The sequence below is a fragment of the Primulina huaijiensis genome, chromosome 11 (assembly GCF_012295235.1).
Source record: "Primulina huaijiensis isolate GDHJ02 chromosome 11, ASM1229523v2, whole genome shotgun sequence".
Taxonomy (NCBI): domain Eukaryota; kingdom Viridiplantae; phylum Streptophyta; class Magnoliopsida; order Lamiales; family Gesneriaceae; genus Primulina; species Primulina huaijiensis.
In genome coordinates, this window is record NC_133316.1 from 20256520 (window position 1) to 20273583 (window position 17064).

General features: G+C 34.5%; 2 protein-coding genes across 3 annotated transcripts; both read left to right on the forward strand.

Annotated features, from left to right (window-relative positions):
* The first annotated feature begins 2124 nt into the window (after positions 1-2124).
* Positions 2125-9245, forward strand: LOC140987274 (protein argonaute 16). Its single transcript, XM_073455723.1, has 23 exons — positions 2125-2250; positions 3466-3656; positions 3737-3942; positions 4024-4236; positions 4313-4449; positions 4538-4635; positions 4720-4817; positions 4894-5065; positions 5153-5269; positions 5347-5454; positions 5535-5597; positions 5727-5840; positions 5919-6084; positions 6182-6294; positions 6388-6525; positions 6614-6744; positions 6845-6910; positions 7554-7617; positions 7874-7985; positions 8068-8141; positions 8589-8683; positions 8773-8804; positions 8918-9245. Exons 2-23 carry the CDS (start codon positions 3486-3488, stop codon positions 9091-9093), a joined length of 2664 nt encoding a protein of 887 aa, XP_073311824.1. The 5' UTR covers positions 2125-2250; positions 3466-3485; the 3' UTR covers positions 9094-9245.
* Positions 9246-10826: 1581 nt separating this feature from the next.
* On the forward strand, positions 10827-15902 carry LOC140988557 (zinc finger CCCH domain-containing protein 3-like). 2 transcript variants are annotated; one of them, XM_073457559.1, is made up of 7 exons: positions 10827-11107; positions 11314-11489; positions 11606-11665; positions 12441-12557; positions 12700-12969; positions 13655-13882; positions 15343-15902. In XM_073457559.1, the coding sequence occupies exons 1-7, from the start codon at positions 11032-11034 to the stop codon at positions 15706-15708; spliced, it is 1293 nt and encodes a 430-aa protein (XP_073313660.1). In that variant the 5' UTR covers positions 10827-11031; the 3' UTR covers positions 15709-15902. The 2 variants fall into 2 exon arrangements, with proteins under 2 accessions (XP_073313660.1, XP_073313661.1); XM_073457560.1 differs by having other exon boundaries at positions 11317-11489.
* The last annotated feature ends 1162 nt before the right edge of the window (positions 15903-17064 follow it).

Here is a 17064-nt window from a genome sequence, read left to right on the forward strand (position 1 = left end):
TAACTTTCGACAAAGTAGAAAGTGCTCGGTCTTATAATTGATATCAGAGTCAAGTCCACTAATTCGATTTCAATTGATTGCAATGAGTGCAATTATTGGGTTGAATATTGTCATAGTACAATCATTGTCTCTGCTGGTAAAACAATCAAAATATGGTGCTTAGTTCTTGTACAATTTAAAAAATTTGAGTTGCATCATTGTCATCAGCTATATATTTAGGTAAATAGACAAGTGTTCGATCCTACACATTTCAATGATGTTGTAATCAATGGTTCAAACATCGATGACAAGACTTAAGTTGGCATGATCTTGGACGTTGAACGATTTACAAACATATGGAAACCCAAAAATTCCTTCAACTCTCATCCTTTTGAGTACTTTTTTGGTAGCTTGTGGTGTATCAGAATAGAACGACTTGCTGTAGAAAATTTTATAGATTTTTGACTAAGAGTAAAAGAAAATAGTAGTTGACATCGCCAGCAACGTGTTGAAGAGTTCGAAGAACTTCTCTCAAAATTCGAAGATCAGTCGAGTTTATTCGAAAATGTAAGTGGGCTTACATATTGGGGAAACGATAAGTGACCATGAATAATGAGATGGATTTCAGTACTGTATTTGTTTATGTTATGATATGATATATTCATGAACTAAGTTTCAGATCTCTTTAATTTATATGTTGATCTCTATTGTGACATGTCATGTGACATGATACATTTGAAATTATGTTTATATGTATAATATGTTATTTTGTGTTCGATCGGTCTCAACTTACTTAGTGTTTCACAAAACACTTATCCCTTAATTTCCTTATTAGATAAGAATGGAGATCAGTTGGATGAGGATGGAAAAACCAGTTTCAAGGGCTAGTGAGAAAGCTCTAAATAAGAACACCAAGTTTTCATTTTCAATTATAATTTACTTCCGCTTTTCGTACGTCTTTCTTTGTAAAAATAACTTCAATAGTATTTGAATTATGTATTGTAAAAACTATGTTTTTTTTATACAATAGACTGATTTTGGCTATTTGTTTTACTATGAATCTTATTGTTTTCAATATAAATTGTTAAATAATGTCGGTGTCATACGTTACGATATCGAGACGTGACATTTAAGTGGTATCTGAGTCGTCAAGTTTATACTCTGTTTGGGGAAAATCCTAAAAAAATGGAAAATGTCAGATTTTGACATTTTGCAAGAGACCAGTGCATTTCTATCCAAATTGGTCTAGCGAGAGCTCTTCATGAAAATTCCCTACATCATGATGCCACCCTCAAAATCGCGAAATTCAATTCTTTAGGCATTAAAAATTATGTTACAGTCAATTTTTGAAAATTTTGAATCGAGAACAACTTCGCTTAACAAATTCAAAATTTGATTCCGTCGACTGTTCTGCAAACCTCATGATGTAAAATTTCCATCTATATGTATCCAAATCTTTTGATTTTTCAAAAAATTTTTGAAAATTTTGAATCGAGAACAACTTCGCTTAACAAATTCAAAATTTGATTCCGTCGACTGTTCTGCAAACCTCATGATGTAAAATTTCCATCTATATGTATCCAAATCTTTTGATTTTTCATTTTTGAAAAATCTCTTCAAAAATCATGTTCAACATTAATGAAAAATCGAATTACGTCTTGTTAAGTTGACCGAATTTTGATTTTAGCTCTTTAATAAGTCAAATTTCAATCCTCTTGAAAAATCATGTTCAACATTAATGAAAAATCGAATTACGTCTTGTTAAGTTGACCGAATTTTGATTTTAGCCCTTCAATAAGTCAAATTTCAATCTTAGCATAATTTCATCGATCTTTTTATAATTTCAATCATTTTATAACCGAAGTGCTGATAAGACGTCATACATAACTGATATGACACTAGATATTATCGAGAATATATATCCACATCAGTATTACGGTGAAACAAAGACTGAATTGGTAAAAAAAAATTAAAATTAACATTGGAATTTGAGTGAATAAAGAACCAAATCAAAACGAGGTCAACCTAACAACGAGTTTAGCTATTTTCCCGAATTATTAGTAATTTGTGAAAACTCTTGAGCTGCTTCGTATATTAGACGAATTCACAATTTTGCATAAATATAAACAAAACAAAAAAACAAAAAGGGATCTTTCCCTCCATTTTCTGTATAGTGCGTGGGAGAGTCTCCGTACGCATTGCGAAGTGAGAGCGTGTGTATTTTGCTTTTTTGGCCGGATCATCACTCAATCTTTCAATATCATCACAGAGGTGAAGGCTTTTTTTCCCTTTTTTATCATTTTCTTGTACCATTGTGTTTGTTTTCACTCTTTTTTCTGGAGAAGTTTTGATTTTTCAAACACTTGGGTATGAACTGAACAACGTTTTTTTCCCCGATTATTGCATGTTTTTTTATGGGTTCAACGGTCCCGCATTGATTTACTGTGGTTGTTTCAAATTTTTTTAAATTTCTTGTTGTGAGGGTGGGGGTGGGGGTGGGGGTGGGGATTTTCTGTTTTATTTAAGATTTTTGGTTGTATTTTGCTACTCTTTCTTAGTGATATTTGATTTATTTTTAGCTGAGTTTTATTTATGTTTATGTCTATTTGGGCAATGTGGTAGCTTTCTTTTTTATTATTTTATTCGGGTGGATTACTGAGCGATTTCATTGTCTGTAATATATTCTCGAAGATTTTTGCCGTTGTTCACCGTCTTTTTTCTTCTGAACTGGAAAAATCAACAGCAATCTTCGTCTTATCATTTTGTTGATTTAATGTAGTTTATTATTTGGGGAACTGTTTGCATTTTCATGACAACGGTAGCTTCTTGATTTTCTTTCTTCTGGTTTATGGGATAAGTTATTTGCGAATTTGAATGAATCTTCTACTATATTGAATGATTATGTCAAAATCAACAGCAATCTTTGTTTATCATTTTGTTGATTTAATGTTGTTTATTACTCGGGGAACCGCTTGCATTTTCATCATAACGGTAACTTCTTGATTTTCTTTCTTCTGGTTTCTGGGCTAAGTTATTTGTGAATTTGAATGAAGCTTCTGCTATATTGAATGATTATGTCAAAATCAACAGCAACCTTTGTTTTTTCATTTTGTTGATTTAATGTTGTTTCTTACTTGGGGAACTGCTTGCATTTTCATCACAACGGTAGCTTCTTGATTTTCTTTCTTCTGGTTTCTGGGCTAAGTTATTTGTGAATTTGAATGAATCTTCTGCTATTGAATGATTATGTAGAATGTTGTCATTTCTGATGCACAAGATATATATTTGCTTCCACTGGCTAAGCACTTGAGATTTTTCCTATTCCACTAAATTATACCGCACTTCTATAATGTCCTCTGATGAACATTGATTTACGTTGTTATGTAACTGGCCGAGAATTCAAGCATTATCTGGTCTATCTCGTTCTGCTTCATGCATTTATTAAGTGTTGGATTTTTTTATTTACTGTTTCACTTATTGTTCTAGGTTCTTCATTCTACCGAGTAATGGAATCGCCTACTTTACCACCAAATGCAAATTTACAACAAGCAGCACTGCCTAAGAGGTCTATAATTGACCGAACTGGATTCGGTACTTCCGGGCGACCCATCTCTTTACTCGCAAACCACTTCAAAGTCTCACTCAGATGTCCAAATGAAATATTTTACCAGTACAATGTAAAATATATTACCCTGCTATTTTATGAGTATAGTAATGAGTGTACAAGTGATCATTAGTTGGTCCATTCTGAATGCAGGTTTCTATTAGTTCTGAGGATAATGGAGTGGTTGAGAGCAAAGGGATTGGGAGGAAGATCACCGAAAAACTTTACCAAACATACTCTTCTGAATTCGCTGGGAAGACATTTGCTTATGATGGGGAAAAATGTCTGTATACAGTGGGGCCGTTGCCACAGAACAAGTTGGAATTTACTGTGATTCTCGAGGAATCTATTGCCAAGCAGTAATGTCCATCATTGACCTTTATTTACTGGTTTTTGTTTTGCTTTTTTCCTGGTAAATGCTGACTGAGTCCATTGTCTAGACCTAGGAGCCCTTCTGATTATGGAGGTGGAAGTGGGTCTGGGAAAAGATCAAAGCACTCTCTAAGGTCGAAGGCTTTTAAAGTAGAGATCAGTTATGCTGCTAAAATACCCTTGAAGTCCATCTCTCTTGCCCTTCAAGGAGCTGAAGCAGAAAACGTGCAAGATGGTCTGAGGGTCCTAGACATCATATTGAGACAGAAAGCAGCTAATAAGTATACCAGGAATCCCTTTTAGATAGCATATAAACATTTATATCATCTCATACATAACAAATGGATATTGGTGCAGAGGCTGCCTTTTGGTTCGGCAATCATTCTTTCATGATGACACACGGACTTTCTGTGATGTTGGAGGAGGTGTGACTGCCGTGAAAGGGTTCTATTCTAGCTTTCGTCCTACTCATGGTGGTTTATCTCTAAATATGGGTATTACTCATTTTGTTTTCTCTTCCTATATTTTCCTTTTCTTATGGTTTGCTTCATGTATAAGAACTGCAAAAGTTTATTATGTCAGATGTATCCTCAACAATGATCTTGAAACCAGGACCTGTTTTGGATTTCCTTCTTGCTAACCAGAATTTGAAGGATCGGCGCAATATTGACTGGGAAAAAGTAAATGGTTCTTAACCGTATGCAGTTGCTTTCTTTGACCATTACTTCAGTTCTGTTTGCCATGATTGTGAATCTTGAGCACAGGCCAAAAGGATGCTCAAGAATCTGAGGGTTAAGGCCAGACATAACAACAGGGAGTTCAAAATTATAGGTTTGAGCGAGAAGCCATGTGAACAGCAGTTGTAAGTAAATAGTTATCTTGCAGTGTTTTGCCTTCATTCCTTTCTGAAAGACGCCTGACGGTGGTTCCCTTTTAAGTTTTTCATTGAAAGTGAAAAATGGTGGTAATGCTAGAGATGATGGGGAGACTTTGGAGATAACTGTATTTGACTACTTTGTGAAACATCGTGGTCAAGAACTAACATTTTCAGCATACATGCCATGCCTTGATGTTGGAAAACCAAAACGACCAAACTATTTGCCTTTGGAGGTATATAATTTTATTGGTAGTTGTCTTATGAATTCTACTGCAACTTTCTTTCTAAAATTTTCTTTCTGTATCTTTCTTCAATTAAAGCTATGTTCTCTAGTCTCTCTTCAAAGATACAAAAAAGCATTGTCAGGAATGCAGAGAGCATCCTTAGTTGAACAATCAAGGCAGAAACCTCCAGAGAGAATTCGAGTTGTCACTGATGTAAATTATTCAACCCAATGAATTTTTTCCCTTCCATCTCTTATATTGTGGTTTCACTTCTTGATTGAATCTTTTAGGCTGTGAGAAACTATCATTATGATGATGATCCACTCCTAGTTTCTTGCGGCATTTCAATTGAAAAGCAGCTTACTCAAGTTGATGGACGTGTCCTCGATGTGCCAAAGGTACTTCTACCCTGTTCACAATTGATACTTGTGTTGTGTTGCATCACATCTTAACAATGATTCTAATGTTCTACTTCCAGTTGAAGGTTGGAAATGGTGAAGATTTCTTTCCCCGCAATGGACGGTGGAACTTTAATAACAAGGTATTTCTTTGTTTTGATAATGTATACTGTTCTACTATACTTCTTTGACGTATCTTAGAGTTATTTGTAAAATGGAGATGAGGGATATCTTTGCAAATTACCGGTTGCTTTACTTTTGATCTTGAACAGAAACTTTTAAATCCCTGCCGGATTGAGTGTTGGTCCCTTGTTAATTTCTCTGCTCGTTGTGATACTAGTCATCTTTCTCGGGAGCTTATCAACTGTGGAAGGAACAAGGGCATTGTATGCAGTCTAATATTCTTGTTTCTTTAGGTCTTCCTAATGAATAGCTATTTGAATGTCTTTCATTCTCTTGCCTAGCATATTGAACGTCCATATACAATAATTGAGGAAGATCCACAATGTAGCAGAGCTAGCCCTTTAATACGTGTAGAAAGGATGTTTGAACAGATTATGGCTAAACTACCTGGTCCTCCTGAGTTTCTGCTTTGCGTCTTACCAGAACGGAAAAACTCTGCCATATATGGTAGTTTATCTGCTGTTACCCTTTTCATTATCACAGAAGTTTCAACTTGAAAACTTGTGTTTTGGTGTGTTCTTGTGAAATTTTTATTAACACCCAGGACCATGGAAGAAAAAATGTCTGACTAACTTGGGTATTGTTACACAATGCACGTGTCCTTCCAAGATCAATGACCAATACCTGACCAACTTACTTCTCAAGATCAATTCCAAGGTAACATGGATAGAACTTCCGCATATTAAGTGTTGCTTTTCTTTTTCAAATCACCATTTTTGTTATATTGACTTCTTTGACTTCTAACTATAGCTAGGGGGGACCAATTCTCTGTTAGCACTTGAGCATTCACGCAGTCTGCCACTCATTAACGATAAGCCAACCTTGATTATTGGAATGGATGTTTCACATGGTTCTCCTGGTCAATCAGATATTCCATCCATAGCTGCTGTAAGCTGCTGCCTGTAGAACTTTTTGCAGTGCCCCATCGACTGCATTTTAAATTATGCCTGATGCTTCTCTAACTTATGATGATTAGGTTGTCGGATCCCGTAGTTGGCCATTAATATCCAGATATAGAGCAGCAGTGCGAACTCAATCACCAAAGGTGGAGATGATTGAATCTTTATATAAGCCACTGGCAAATGGGGAAGATGACGGCATTATCCGGTGAGGCATCTTTTCAATTTATTGTTCAGTGTGAAGTTGAGGTATACGATTTGTAGTTCTACAGAACTCTGTGGAAAGTTTATCTAATATTATGCTTCAGGGAACTGCTCTTGGATTTCTATCAAACCAGTAACAAGCAGAAACCAAGTCAGATAATTGTTTTCAGGTAGATTCCTGTCCAGATGTAGAATCTCTATTTTTGCCACAGCATAAATTTTTATCTCTATGCAGACATGACATTAACTTGTATCTTGTTTTCCGCATTCCCTATGATTTTATGTTTGGATGGGTTCATCCGTCAGTCATATAGGCAGTGGAGCTGCTTTCTTGTTTTATCATTACTTATCTGGAGAAGAAATCAGCATTTAGCTAAGAGATTTTGGATCCATGACTATAGTAACTTCCTGCAATGTGCGGTGTGTGAGATGAGATGAGTGAGATCTTAGTAGCTGTACTATGCACTGACCGAAAATGTTTAGGGCGACACAGCTAGATTTCTGATTTTTCATTATAGCTGTTTTCTTTTGAATTCCTTTTGTGCTTCAATGGTGTTTATTTCTGTTGTCAAATTTGTCAGATGTAATATACATATTTTCCACCATAATCAGTTATATGCATGAAGCCTCAGAAGGTGGTCTGGTCTGTCATTTTTCTTACAAATAAATAAGTACCATAGTTGAATAAAAATTGATAAGCAGTGATGTTCTGGTTTCTTTTATGAATTTGCAATGAGTATTTACATAACAATTCTCAATATATCCTTTATGCGTTCTGTTTATCCTGATTTTCAATGGTTCCAATTTTCTCAGGGATGGTGTGAGTGAGTCGCAATTTTCTCAGGTGCTGAACATCGAACTGGATCAAATAGTTAAGGTACCTTTTCTGTTTACAGTTTTCAGAGTAAATGCATTTGATGACCGCTTGCATTTTTATTGTTAGTCCTTGTAAAGTTTTGATTTGATTTTGGAAACATACCCCTTGACAATTTGCAGCTATCGAGTTATAGAAAAGTCTACTGATCGTTTTATTTGTAAAATTCTTAGTACCGAAGAGCTCATAGTGTAATGGTGTTATTTTAACCCCTTCTATCTAGACTCAGTCCTCGAGCTTGAAATTTTTTATTTTCCAGGCTTACCAACATCTTGGTGAGGTCGACGTTCCAAAATTCACCGTTATAGTGGCTCAAAAGAGACACCATACACAGCTATTTCAAGCTTCGGCTCCCGAAAACGTTCCACCTGGTCTATTTCTTTTCACAGTTATGTTCTAATTCTAGTATTATGTCAACTGTATACATCAATAACATGCACTGTCTGGCTGCAGGTACTGTTGTGGACACTAAAGTTGTACATCCAAGAAATTATGATTTTTACATGTGTGCTCATGCAGGAATGATGGTAAGTTTTTCCATCCTTTCGTCTTTGCTTTATGCAATTAATTTAGTTACACGGATGCAGTCATTGAGCAGATCTGTTTTACATTTGTTATGTGATTAAACGTATAAAATACCGCTAATTTCTTTAAAACTAATTAAATTATGGAAGTATTATGTTTATGCTGCCCTCCATCGTGAGATATATTCTCGGTTAGTACTTTATATTATGTGATAAACCTCACATTCAACTCAAGGTATCAAAACAAAACTTAACATATTCCAAACCACATTATGAAATATTGGACGCCTAATTGGTATTCACATATAATGATAAGTATGCATTGTCATATGAAATCCTCTTACCATATTTGAGGATTGAGCATACATTTTTCAAATCACTTAGCCGTGAGGCGTACTATTTCAAGTTGCATTCCACAAATTTGTTTCATGACGGCAATTTATATTGCAGGGAACTTCTCGGCCAGCCCATTATCATGTCTTACTTAATGAGATTGGTTTCCCTCCTGATGATCTGCAAAATCTTCTCCATTCACTATCATATGTGTATGCTTTAAAGCTTCTTTCAGTCTATTCTCATCCTTTTCTCTATGATAGCTTCGTTTAGAATGGTTATATTTATCTCCCTCCTGCAGATACCAAAGGAGTACTACTGCTATTTCCATAGGTAAATTTCAACTTTTGTAAACTTCCATTCGATTTTATTTTCCAATGATTTTCAATGAAGTACATCATTACACAAAACCTCCTTCACCTATTGTGCTGTGCTTACTATTGCAGTTGCACCCATATGTTATGCACATCTCGCGGCCCAACAAGTAGGACAGTTCTTGAAGTTTGAAGATTCATCTGAAACTTCGTCTCGACAGAAAAATGTGTCAACGGCAGGAAGCATCCCAGTACCCCAGTTGCCCCGGCTGCACAGCAATGTCGCTGGATCCATGTTCTTTTGCTGAAAGGATCCATGTTCTTTTGCTGAAACTGACGAGAATATTCTAACTTTATTTACAGTTGATTATTCTATTCGAATAGTTGTAAATGATTCTTTGCAACTGCTAATTTGGTAGAAGGGGTAACTCAAATATTCCCAAAGCTGGTTTTTGTCCTATTTCAATTAAAATTTTTGTTTTAGTTTTAGTTTTAGTTTCAGTTCCTATTTCAAGTCACTAGTTCTCAAGTATGTTATTTTCTTCAAAAGAGAGTAGTGACCTTCACCAATACTTTTAGGAGTGTGCTAATAATCTTCAAATCATGCTAGTATCTCATAAATTATTTCGTTAATAATGATATATCACATGTTATCGTCCTTGATATTCCAATTTTCAATAATCATACTTCTATTTGGATAACATGGGAAATTTTCCAGAAAATGTATTGTTGAAATGATCTATTTTGAAAATATTTTAAGAAATAAGAAAATAATAATATCCTATACCACTCGTTAGTTGCCGGAATTTGAAAACATCAAGAAAATGGTCTAACAGGGAGAGGTCAATAGACCTTTTTCTAAATCCACTATGTAAAACTAGTACATAATTAGTTCACGATATGAAAGAGTCACAACATATCGATTTAGAAAAAGATCTATTAACGATATGAAATAGTCACAACATATCGATTTTATTTGAGATATAGGGAAAGAATATAAAATATATTACTAAATATAGATATATTTGAGACGGAATACAACTTAACAAATCACACATAATCAAACAAACTAATTAAACTGCAATTAACGTACATCAATAGAACTTGGAAAACATTAAAATAAGAGGATATTGATCTTCTTAATTGTTACGTCAATATCTAGTTCCTCATTCTCAAACATGATTCTATTTCTTGAAATATGATTTGATTGTATATTGTATTGTAAAATATAAATGAGTGAAAAAGTAAATTTTGGATTATATAAAAATATTGGGGATACGATTAGAGGTGAGAATTAATTCCGTTGAATCAAATTAGTTTACCGAACGGAGCAAATTTTGAATTTGGATGAAATCTCGTTCTGTAAATTAAATCAGTGATCTTGTGCTTGAAATTTATATATTTATTTATGTTTTCAGAAAAATTGTTAATTTAATTACCGATTGAATTAAATATTTATATTTCGGTTGGTTTTTGATCGGTTATTAAAAAAATATATCGGTTGGTTCGATTATACAAAATAAAAGGTTCAGGTACCACAAAATGCTCACCCTGTAAAAAAGTTTCTACGTTAATTTATCTTTTTCGACCAGATCATTAAGAATTGGAGCCAACCAAAATTAGTATATGATAAAATCATTAAATTATCACCTTATAATTTATAAAGGTTAAACAACACGATCATTATCGATAACTAATTTTAACAACATTTAATTTTTAAAACTAAAAATATTATTATTATAATTTATTTTTATGAACACGTACATTATTTATAAATAAAGGTAGGTGCATTGGGGGCCACTGTTTAGTACTCGTGGGCCCCACAAAAAAGGATCCAACGGGTCATACGTCACTGTTTGTGGACCACGCTATTTCTATCGCAGTTTAACGGCACCGATTTTTCGTGTACTAATAAAATAAAGACAAAAAACTATTATTCTCGTCTGCAACGAAAAGACTAAAAAGACCATTTCGCACCACGTCAAGATAGAAACAAAAGAGGGTGAAAAAGTCTATACAATATTATTATATTAAATTAAAGAAATATTTAAAATTTTGGTTCTTAGATTTTTTTCCAAATCACTGTTAATAATATTTTGGTAATTAAATTTGGCGTGATTCTGGATTTCCGCCATTGATCGAAGCTTTTTCTCGAGTTTCATCGACCGTATATTCATCCGCACACGCATAATCTTCAGAATTTAATCGTGCTTAGTGGAAATCGTGTGTACAAATATCGGGAATCGATGCCGGGGAATTCGAGAATGCGTAGGAATTGTGTGGTGTCCGATTCCTACAATCCAGCTCCTGGACAAGTCGAAGGTATTTCTCTCAAATTTTTCTTTTGAAGAAAACATTTTTTTGGGTGTTTGATTTTGTTTTGCGCTGGGGTATATCGTTTTTGTAATTTTTATCCTCCGATTCCGTGCTGATGATCGTTTTCGTCTGTCGATGTTCGAAAAGGTACTTTTTTTGTTAAAATATTTACAATATGTTTTTTTTTACGGATTATTTTATGTTTATTGCAGCAGATATGATGAGCAGGTTGAAGTTGGGGAACAGTGAAGATAATGGTGGAGTGGGTGATGAAGCGGGTGCATATCCGGATCGACCAGGTGAACCGGATTGCTTGTACTATCTGAGAACAGGGACTTGTGGATATGGGAGCAATTGTCGTTTCAATCATCCCTCTAATGGAGGACATGTAAATGTCAATCTCAAAATAATCTATATTTTTTTCACTGTGCTTGCGGTGTTTTAGCTACTTAATGAAGTAACATATGGAACAATACACGTTTTCATTTTTTGTTGATTGGCTAGGATTATGGTGTTAGAAACACTACTGAACTGCCAGAAAGAGCTGGGCAGCCTGATTGCGAGGTGAATTTGTATTGTCCTTGTTTTCTGGTTTGCAATTTCGCTGTTGTTAAGTTCTGGGTTACTTTTTTTCATCGTTCATTATGTTTAATGTTTCCTGATGGAATAACAAAATGCTTACAGTTAGTTGTTCTGTTTGAGAAAGAGGTCTCTTCACGAGCCTAATGTCTTCTTATCTTAAATAATGTGTTTAACGAAGCTCTTGAATAATCACTTTTCCATTTATCTTTTTATGGTTCTGCGAACTGGTCACTTTTTGGACTTGATTTCCTTTGAGGTAAATCTTACTCATATGTCCGAATATTTCTTATCTTTTTCCTTTTGTCAAACAAAGATGATGTAGATTCTAGTTTTTCAGGGCTGTTAGGGGGATGCTTATGATAGCAATCAACATTATACTCAACTAGGATTTTTATTTCTTGCCCTAGTGTGGAGTGATTTGAATAGGAAGGTTTACTGCCATTTGTCCCTCGTTTATGGTAATTTAACTTGCTATATTCAGCAAGTCTTAAGTTACAAGGCGTTAGACGAAGGAGTTATTTTTCAATAGAGGAAGTCTTGGATTTTTCTCACATTGCGAAGTTGCCGTTTGTTGGAAATTGCCATTTAATTAACTATAATTGATCTGCGCACACTTGGCATTTGCATAACAACAATGTTATATAAAATAATTTTATTATTATTTTACAAAATTACTCACAAAAACATGGTGGATCTGCATGATTCTTGGGTTGCTATTATTTACAGGCTCCTATAATTGGTTCCTATGGTCTTGCAGTACTATCTAAAGACAGGTTGGTGCAAATATGGGTCAACTTGTAAGTACCATCACCCAAAGGACAGGTCTGTGGACTCATCAGCAGTTCCAAATATATTGGGTCTGCCAATGCGTGAGGTACTTATTTGTTTTGTTTTAGTTGTGCCTCTAAATTCAGAATGCTGTTGGAGGCTCAATAACCTAAATGGAATGTGATATAAAAATGCTTATAGATGATGTGGTTTTATGTGCGATAGAGCTTATTATCATAAGTATACAGGACGCAAAGCCATGCCTTTATTATATGCGGACTGGATTATGCAAGTATGGATATGCTTGCAAGTTCCATCATCCTCAACCCCTGCCAACTGCAAATGTCTTGCCTGTGGTAGGACCTTCGGTAGTGTCTTCATCTGGTGCACCATCTGTTGGTGAACTTCCGACAGCATCCTTACCAAAGGCTACTTATTTCCCCAGTCCTTCCATGCAACTTCCACAAAGCTACATGTCATTATTTCTATCTCCATCACAAGGCTGGAGCACGTATATGGTATGTTCTATTAAATGGAAAATTATCAGTTTGTGTAGATTTTGTGAAATTTAATGCAACATCTTTTGTCTCAAGAATGTTATTTTGGCTTGCAAAAAATTTAATACACTTTACTTGGAAGGAAAGGTGATGAAAATATGTTGCCATCAAATCTTATGAGAGGCTATTGCAACAATTCTAATGTTTATGCATTCCTCCCACAGTTCTTATCCATGTTCTCTCAACCTATATGCTATAATTTTTTTTTAAAAAAAAGTGGTTTTTGAGTATTTATTTGCACCATCTGTATATCTCTGGTGCCTTTACATTTGTGGATCTAAACTCTGGTTATGTCTTGTACTTGTAATGTTATTATGAACACTTTGATAAATTTGGAGGACTCGGAAAATTTCAAAGTTGGCAACCATTTTGTTCAACTGAAAACATTTAACTTTTCAAGTAAAATGCAACAATCTGACTTTTTTCAATGTGTTGCATCAAAAGAAAATTATGTGTGGAACAGCTGTATGATTTCTTGGTCATGCAGCCAGTATTTTCATAAGCACTCTCTTTCTTGATGCATTCCAGTCACTGTGCTAATGACTGCATTTAGTTGCCTCGGGTAATGAAGTTTCCCTAGAAATTTTAATTTGACGTGTATATTCATAATTTACAATTCTTTACTTGATCTCTTTCTGAACACCAGGGAAGTTTCAGTCCTCTATCTATGACCACTGTCCATTCTGCACCAGCTTCCAATGGGAAGCTATCAGCATCCTATCTTCCGGAAAGGCCGGATCAACCTGAATGCCGCTATTTCATGAATTATGGGAGCTGCAAATACGGACAGGACTGCAAGTATCACCACCCAAGAGAAAAGATCTCGCAATTGACATCAAGTTCCCTTGGTCCACTTGGACTTCCTTTAAGACCTGTGAGTTGCTTCATGTCTTTATCTTCGCTGTTGGCGTGTATCTTTTGATATGAATACTTGACTAGACTAACTGAATAAAAATAAGAAACATAAATTCTTTGTGTTGGAATATGTTAGTGAATACCATAATAAAATACTGTGGGGTAGAAAATGGGGAATGGGTTTGATCAGTTTGACAATGTTAATTTGTGAAGCTGATTCCTTCAATATCATATGAGGTAATGTATTATTTTATTATGCTCAACTCTTAAGACATGGTTGCGTTTGATTTATTTATTATTAGTCCCTTGTGAAACTATATTCTGTGAAATATTGGTATCTTAAAATGAGTTCATTGTGTAATCATTGACCATTCTGTGCTTGTTGAGTCTAACTGCGCCCATGTCCATTCTATTTCAATTTACATCTCAGTTTTATAACTTTGATAGCAAACTCGAGTTATCCTCTAGGCTCTATAATGTCAATATGTGATCAATGATCAACAAAACGCTTCATAATTTTTCAGAAGTCATAGTCCCACTATATTCTGAGTTATTATGAAAAACCCAGTTCAGTTTGAGTACTGAGATGAACTGAGAAATCTGTTTTTATGCTGAGCTTGCAACGTAAAACATGCTGGATGTAAGGAAATGAGGAACTTTTACCCTGTGTTGCCAAAAGTTTCTGCTGTTTATTTATGTGGGATGTGATAATGTGAACCATGGCTCAAACCATATAGATGAAATGCATAAAAAATTGAGTTTTACTATTTGATTTTCTCATCGGTGAAATAGTTCAATTTATTGTGGTTTAAATTGAACCGGTCACTGGTTCCTTGTACGGGTATGAGATTTGTGATGACTGTCGACATTTTGAATGTGAAATAGCAGTATATTTTTCATGTCACAGAGCATTCGGTTGGCTTGCTTTGTTGAAAGTTTAAATGCTATGATAGAGAGCTTACATGAATTGTACAGAGTGGCAATTGGGAATGTAACATAGAAATTCCAACTAACCATGGGTTATTAGTAGTGTCATTTGCAAGGTAAAGAAAAACCATGTTGGTAGAGTCGCAAACGTGCATAGTAAAATCTGGCATCAGTTTTGTGGATTATATCAGAGAGCTACATGTTCTATGTCCTTGAGAATATGAGAGATAATTGATCTCGTAGGACATGGCTAAACACTACTGCACGAGCAAAAATCATGATGCCATGTTCTAAAAATACACAAGATATAGTAGAGTCGGTATGATGCGCAATCATCAAATAATGTGGAAGTTGTGATGTTGTGGTCATCCTTACACAAAGTGGGATCAACAATATATGTGTTTTACTCGGAAAAACACTGAGATGACCAAAAGCAGCATTTTCAACAATTGAAGTGCAAGGCATCATGATTCTTGCAGTTCTGAAAATTTCATGTTTGATTTGATGTCTTTAGAGTTTCTGTGTTTTAACCATTATTTTGTTCTCTTGCAGGGAGATCCTGTATGTTCGTATTACAGCCTTTACGGACTTTGCAAGTATGGTCCTACTTGTAAATTCGATCATCCTTTGGATGCCTACTCGTATGCCTACAGTTTAAGCATCCCTTCTCTGGCAGCTCTTTATTCACCTCCCATACCGTATCAAAGAGCCTCACCGCAGGCTCCATCATCTGAAATATCTCCATCTAAATCATCAACTTTAAGCGAAGGGATCAAGCAAGGTGCAACTGGGAGCGATGAGAATTGGCAGGCTAGTACAAAAGGCCGTGAAGGTTCACCTGATCAGTCTGATTCTCTTCCGAATTCTTTCAAAACACCCTATGAGCTCATTCACTATGAATCTAGCAAATCTCTCTGACTGTTGTTAACACGACTAGAATCACTACCACCATCCATGTCATTAATGCTTGTCGTTCTTGGGCCTTTATATTTGAATGTGTCATGAAATCCACGATCATTTTTTGACATGGTCTTTTTGTTGTGTGTTTTTGATACTGTTCCAAGCTATTTGACCAAGCATGGCACTTGATTTATGGAAAACCTCTTTGTTAACTAATTTGCTCCATTCTTCATCTTTAGATAGTAAATTATATCGATAATATTATCATAGATTCTCTGCTTTTATTATCAATGTTGTATATATAAAAAATTTATATAGTTGTGCGCAATAATTTATGCTATTTTATAAATAGATTGACTATGAAAACGTATCATAATCAAACTAAAAAATGAGTTCTGGTAAATTTCTGTCATCTAGTTCGTTTGAATAAACAAAGGCGAGCTCTTACTTTCTCATAGAAACGTTGAAATCTATCATTATACATGATACTTTAATGCTACTAGTAAATAAGTCAATTTAACGATAAAATATTGTTATCATAATTTGAATATTATATCAAATGAAATGAATATTTTGATATAAAAATTTTTATAATAATTTTTAAATTTTAAATATATTCATTATATTATATCAATAATTTTCAATAATTACTCAAACACTAATACTTACTAATTTAATTATTGATTATATAAAATAACACTCGGTACATCGCACGGATGAAATACTAATTCATTTTAAAGGATACTAGAATCCAACTCTCTCGGTTTAACTCGTTTTCTGTTTAGTTCTAGGACTTGCCGTATCGTAAATATCGGTATGGAATTTTTCCATACCGATACCGGAAATTCGGTATACCGCACATTCGGTATATCGAATTTTCGATATAAAAAAATTCATACCGGATACCGTACTGACACCGAAAATTTTGTTGGTTTACCGAAAATATTCGGTATACCAAAAATATTCGGTATACCGATATTTTTTCGGTATATCGAACTTAAATTTTAAAAAAAATAATAAAAAAAATTATTTTCGGTATTTCGTTATATATTGAAATACCGGAAAAAAAAAATTACGTACCGTACCGAAATTTTCGGTATCTCGATTTTTTCGGTAATTTCGGTATTTTTTTAGTACGATATTTCGATATTTCGGTATATTTTCCGACCCCTGGTCTCCTGTCCATTCCATTTTGCACCATATATTGGTACCGACAGAATTCAAGAACTTTTCGGCCCAAAAATATAAGGAAAAAAAATAATTATTGGAAAAAGAGATCTTCAGTAATGAAGAAAAATTTAACCATCCGAATTCCAAATGTTACTTGAGATCTTTCCCAAATCATTGTAATTTCAATAAATTTTATATTTATTA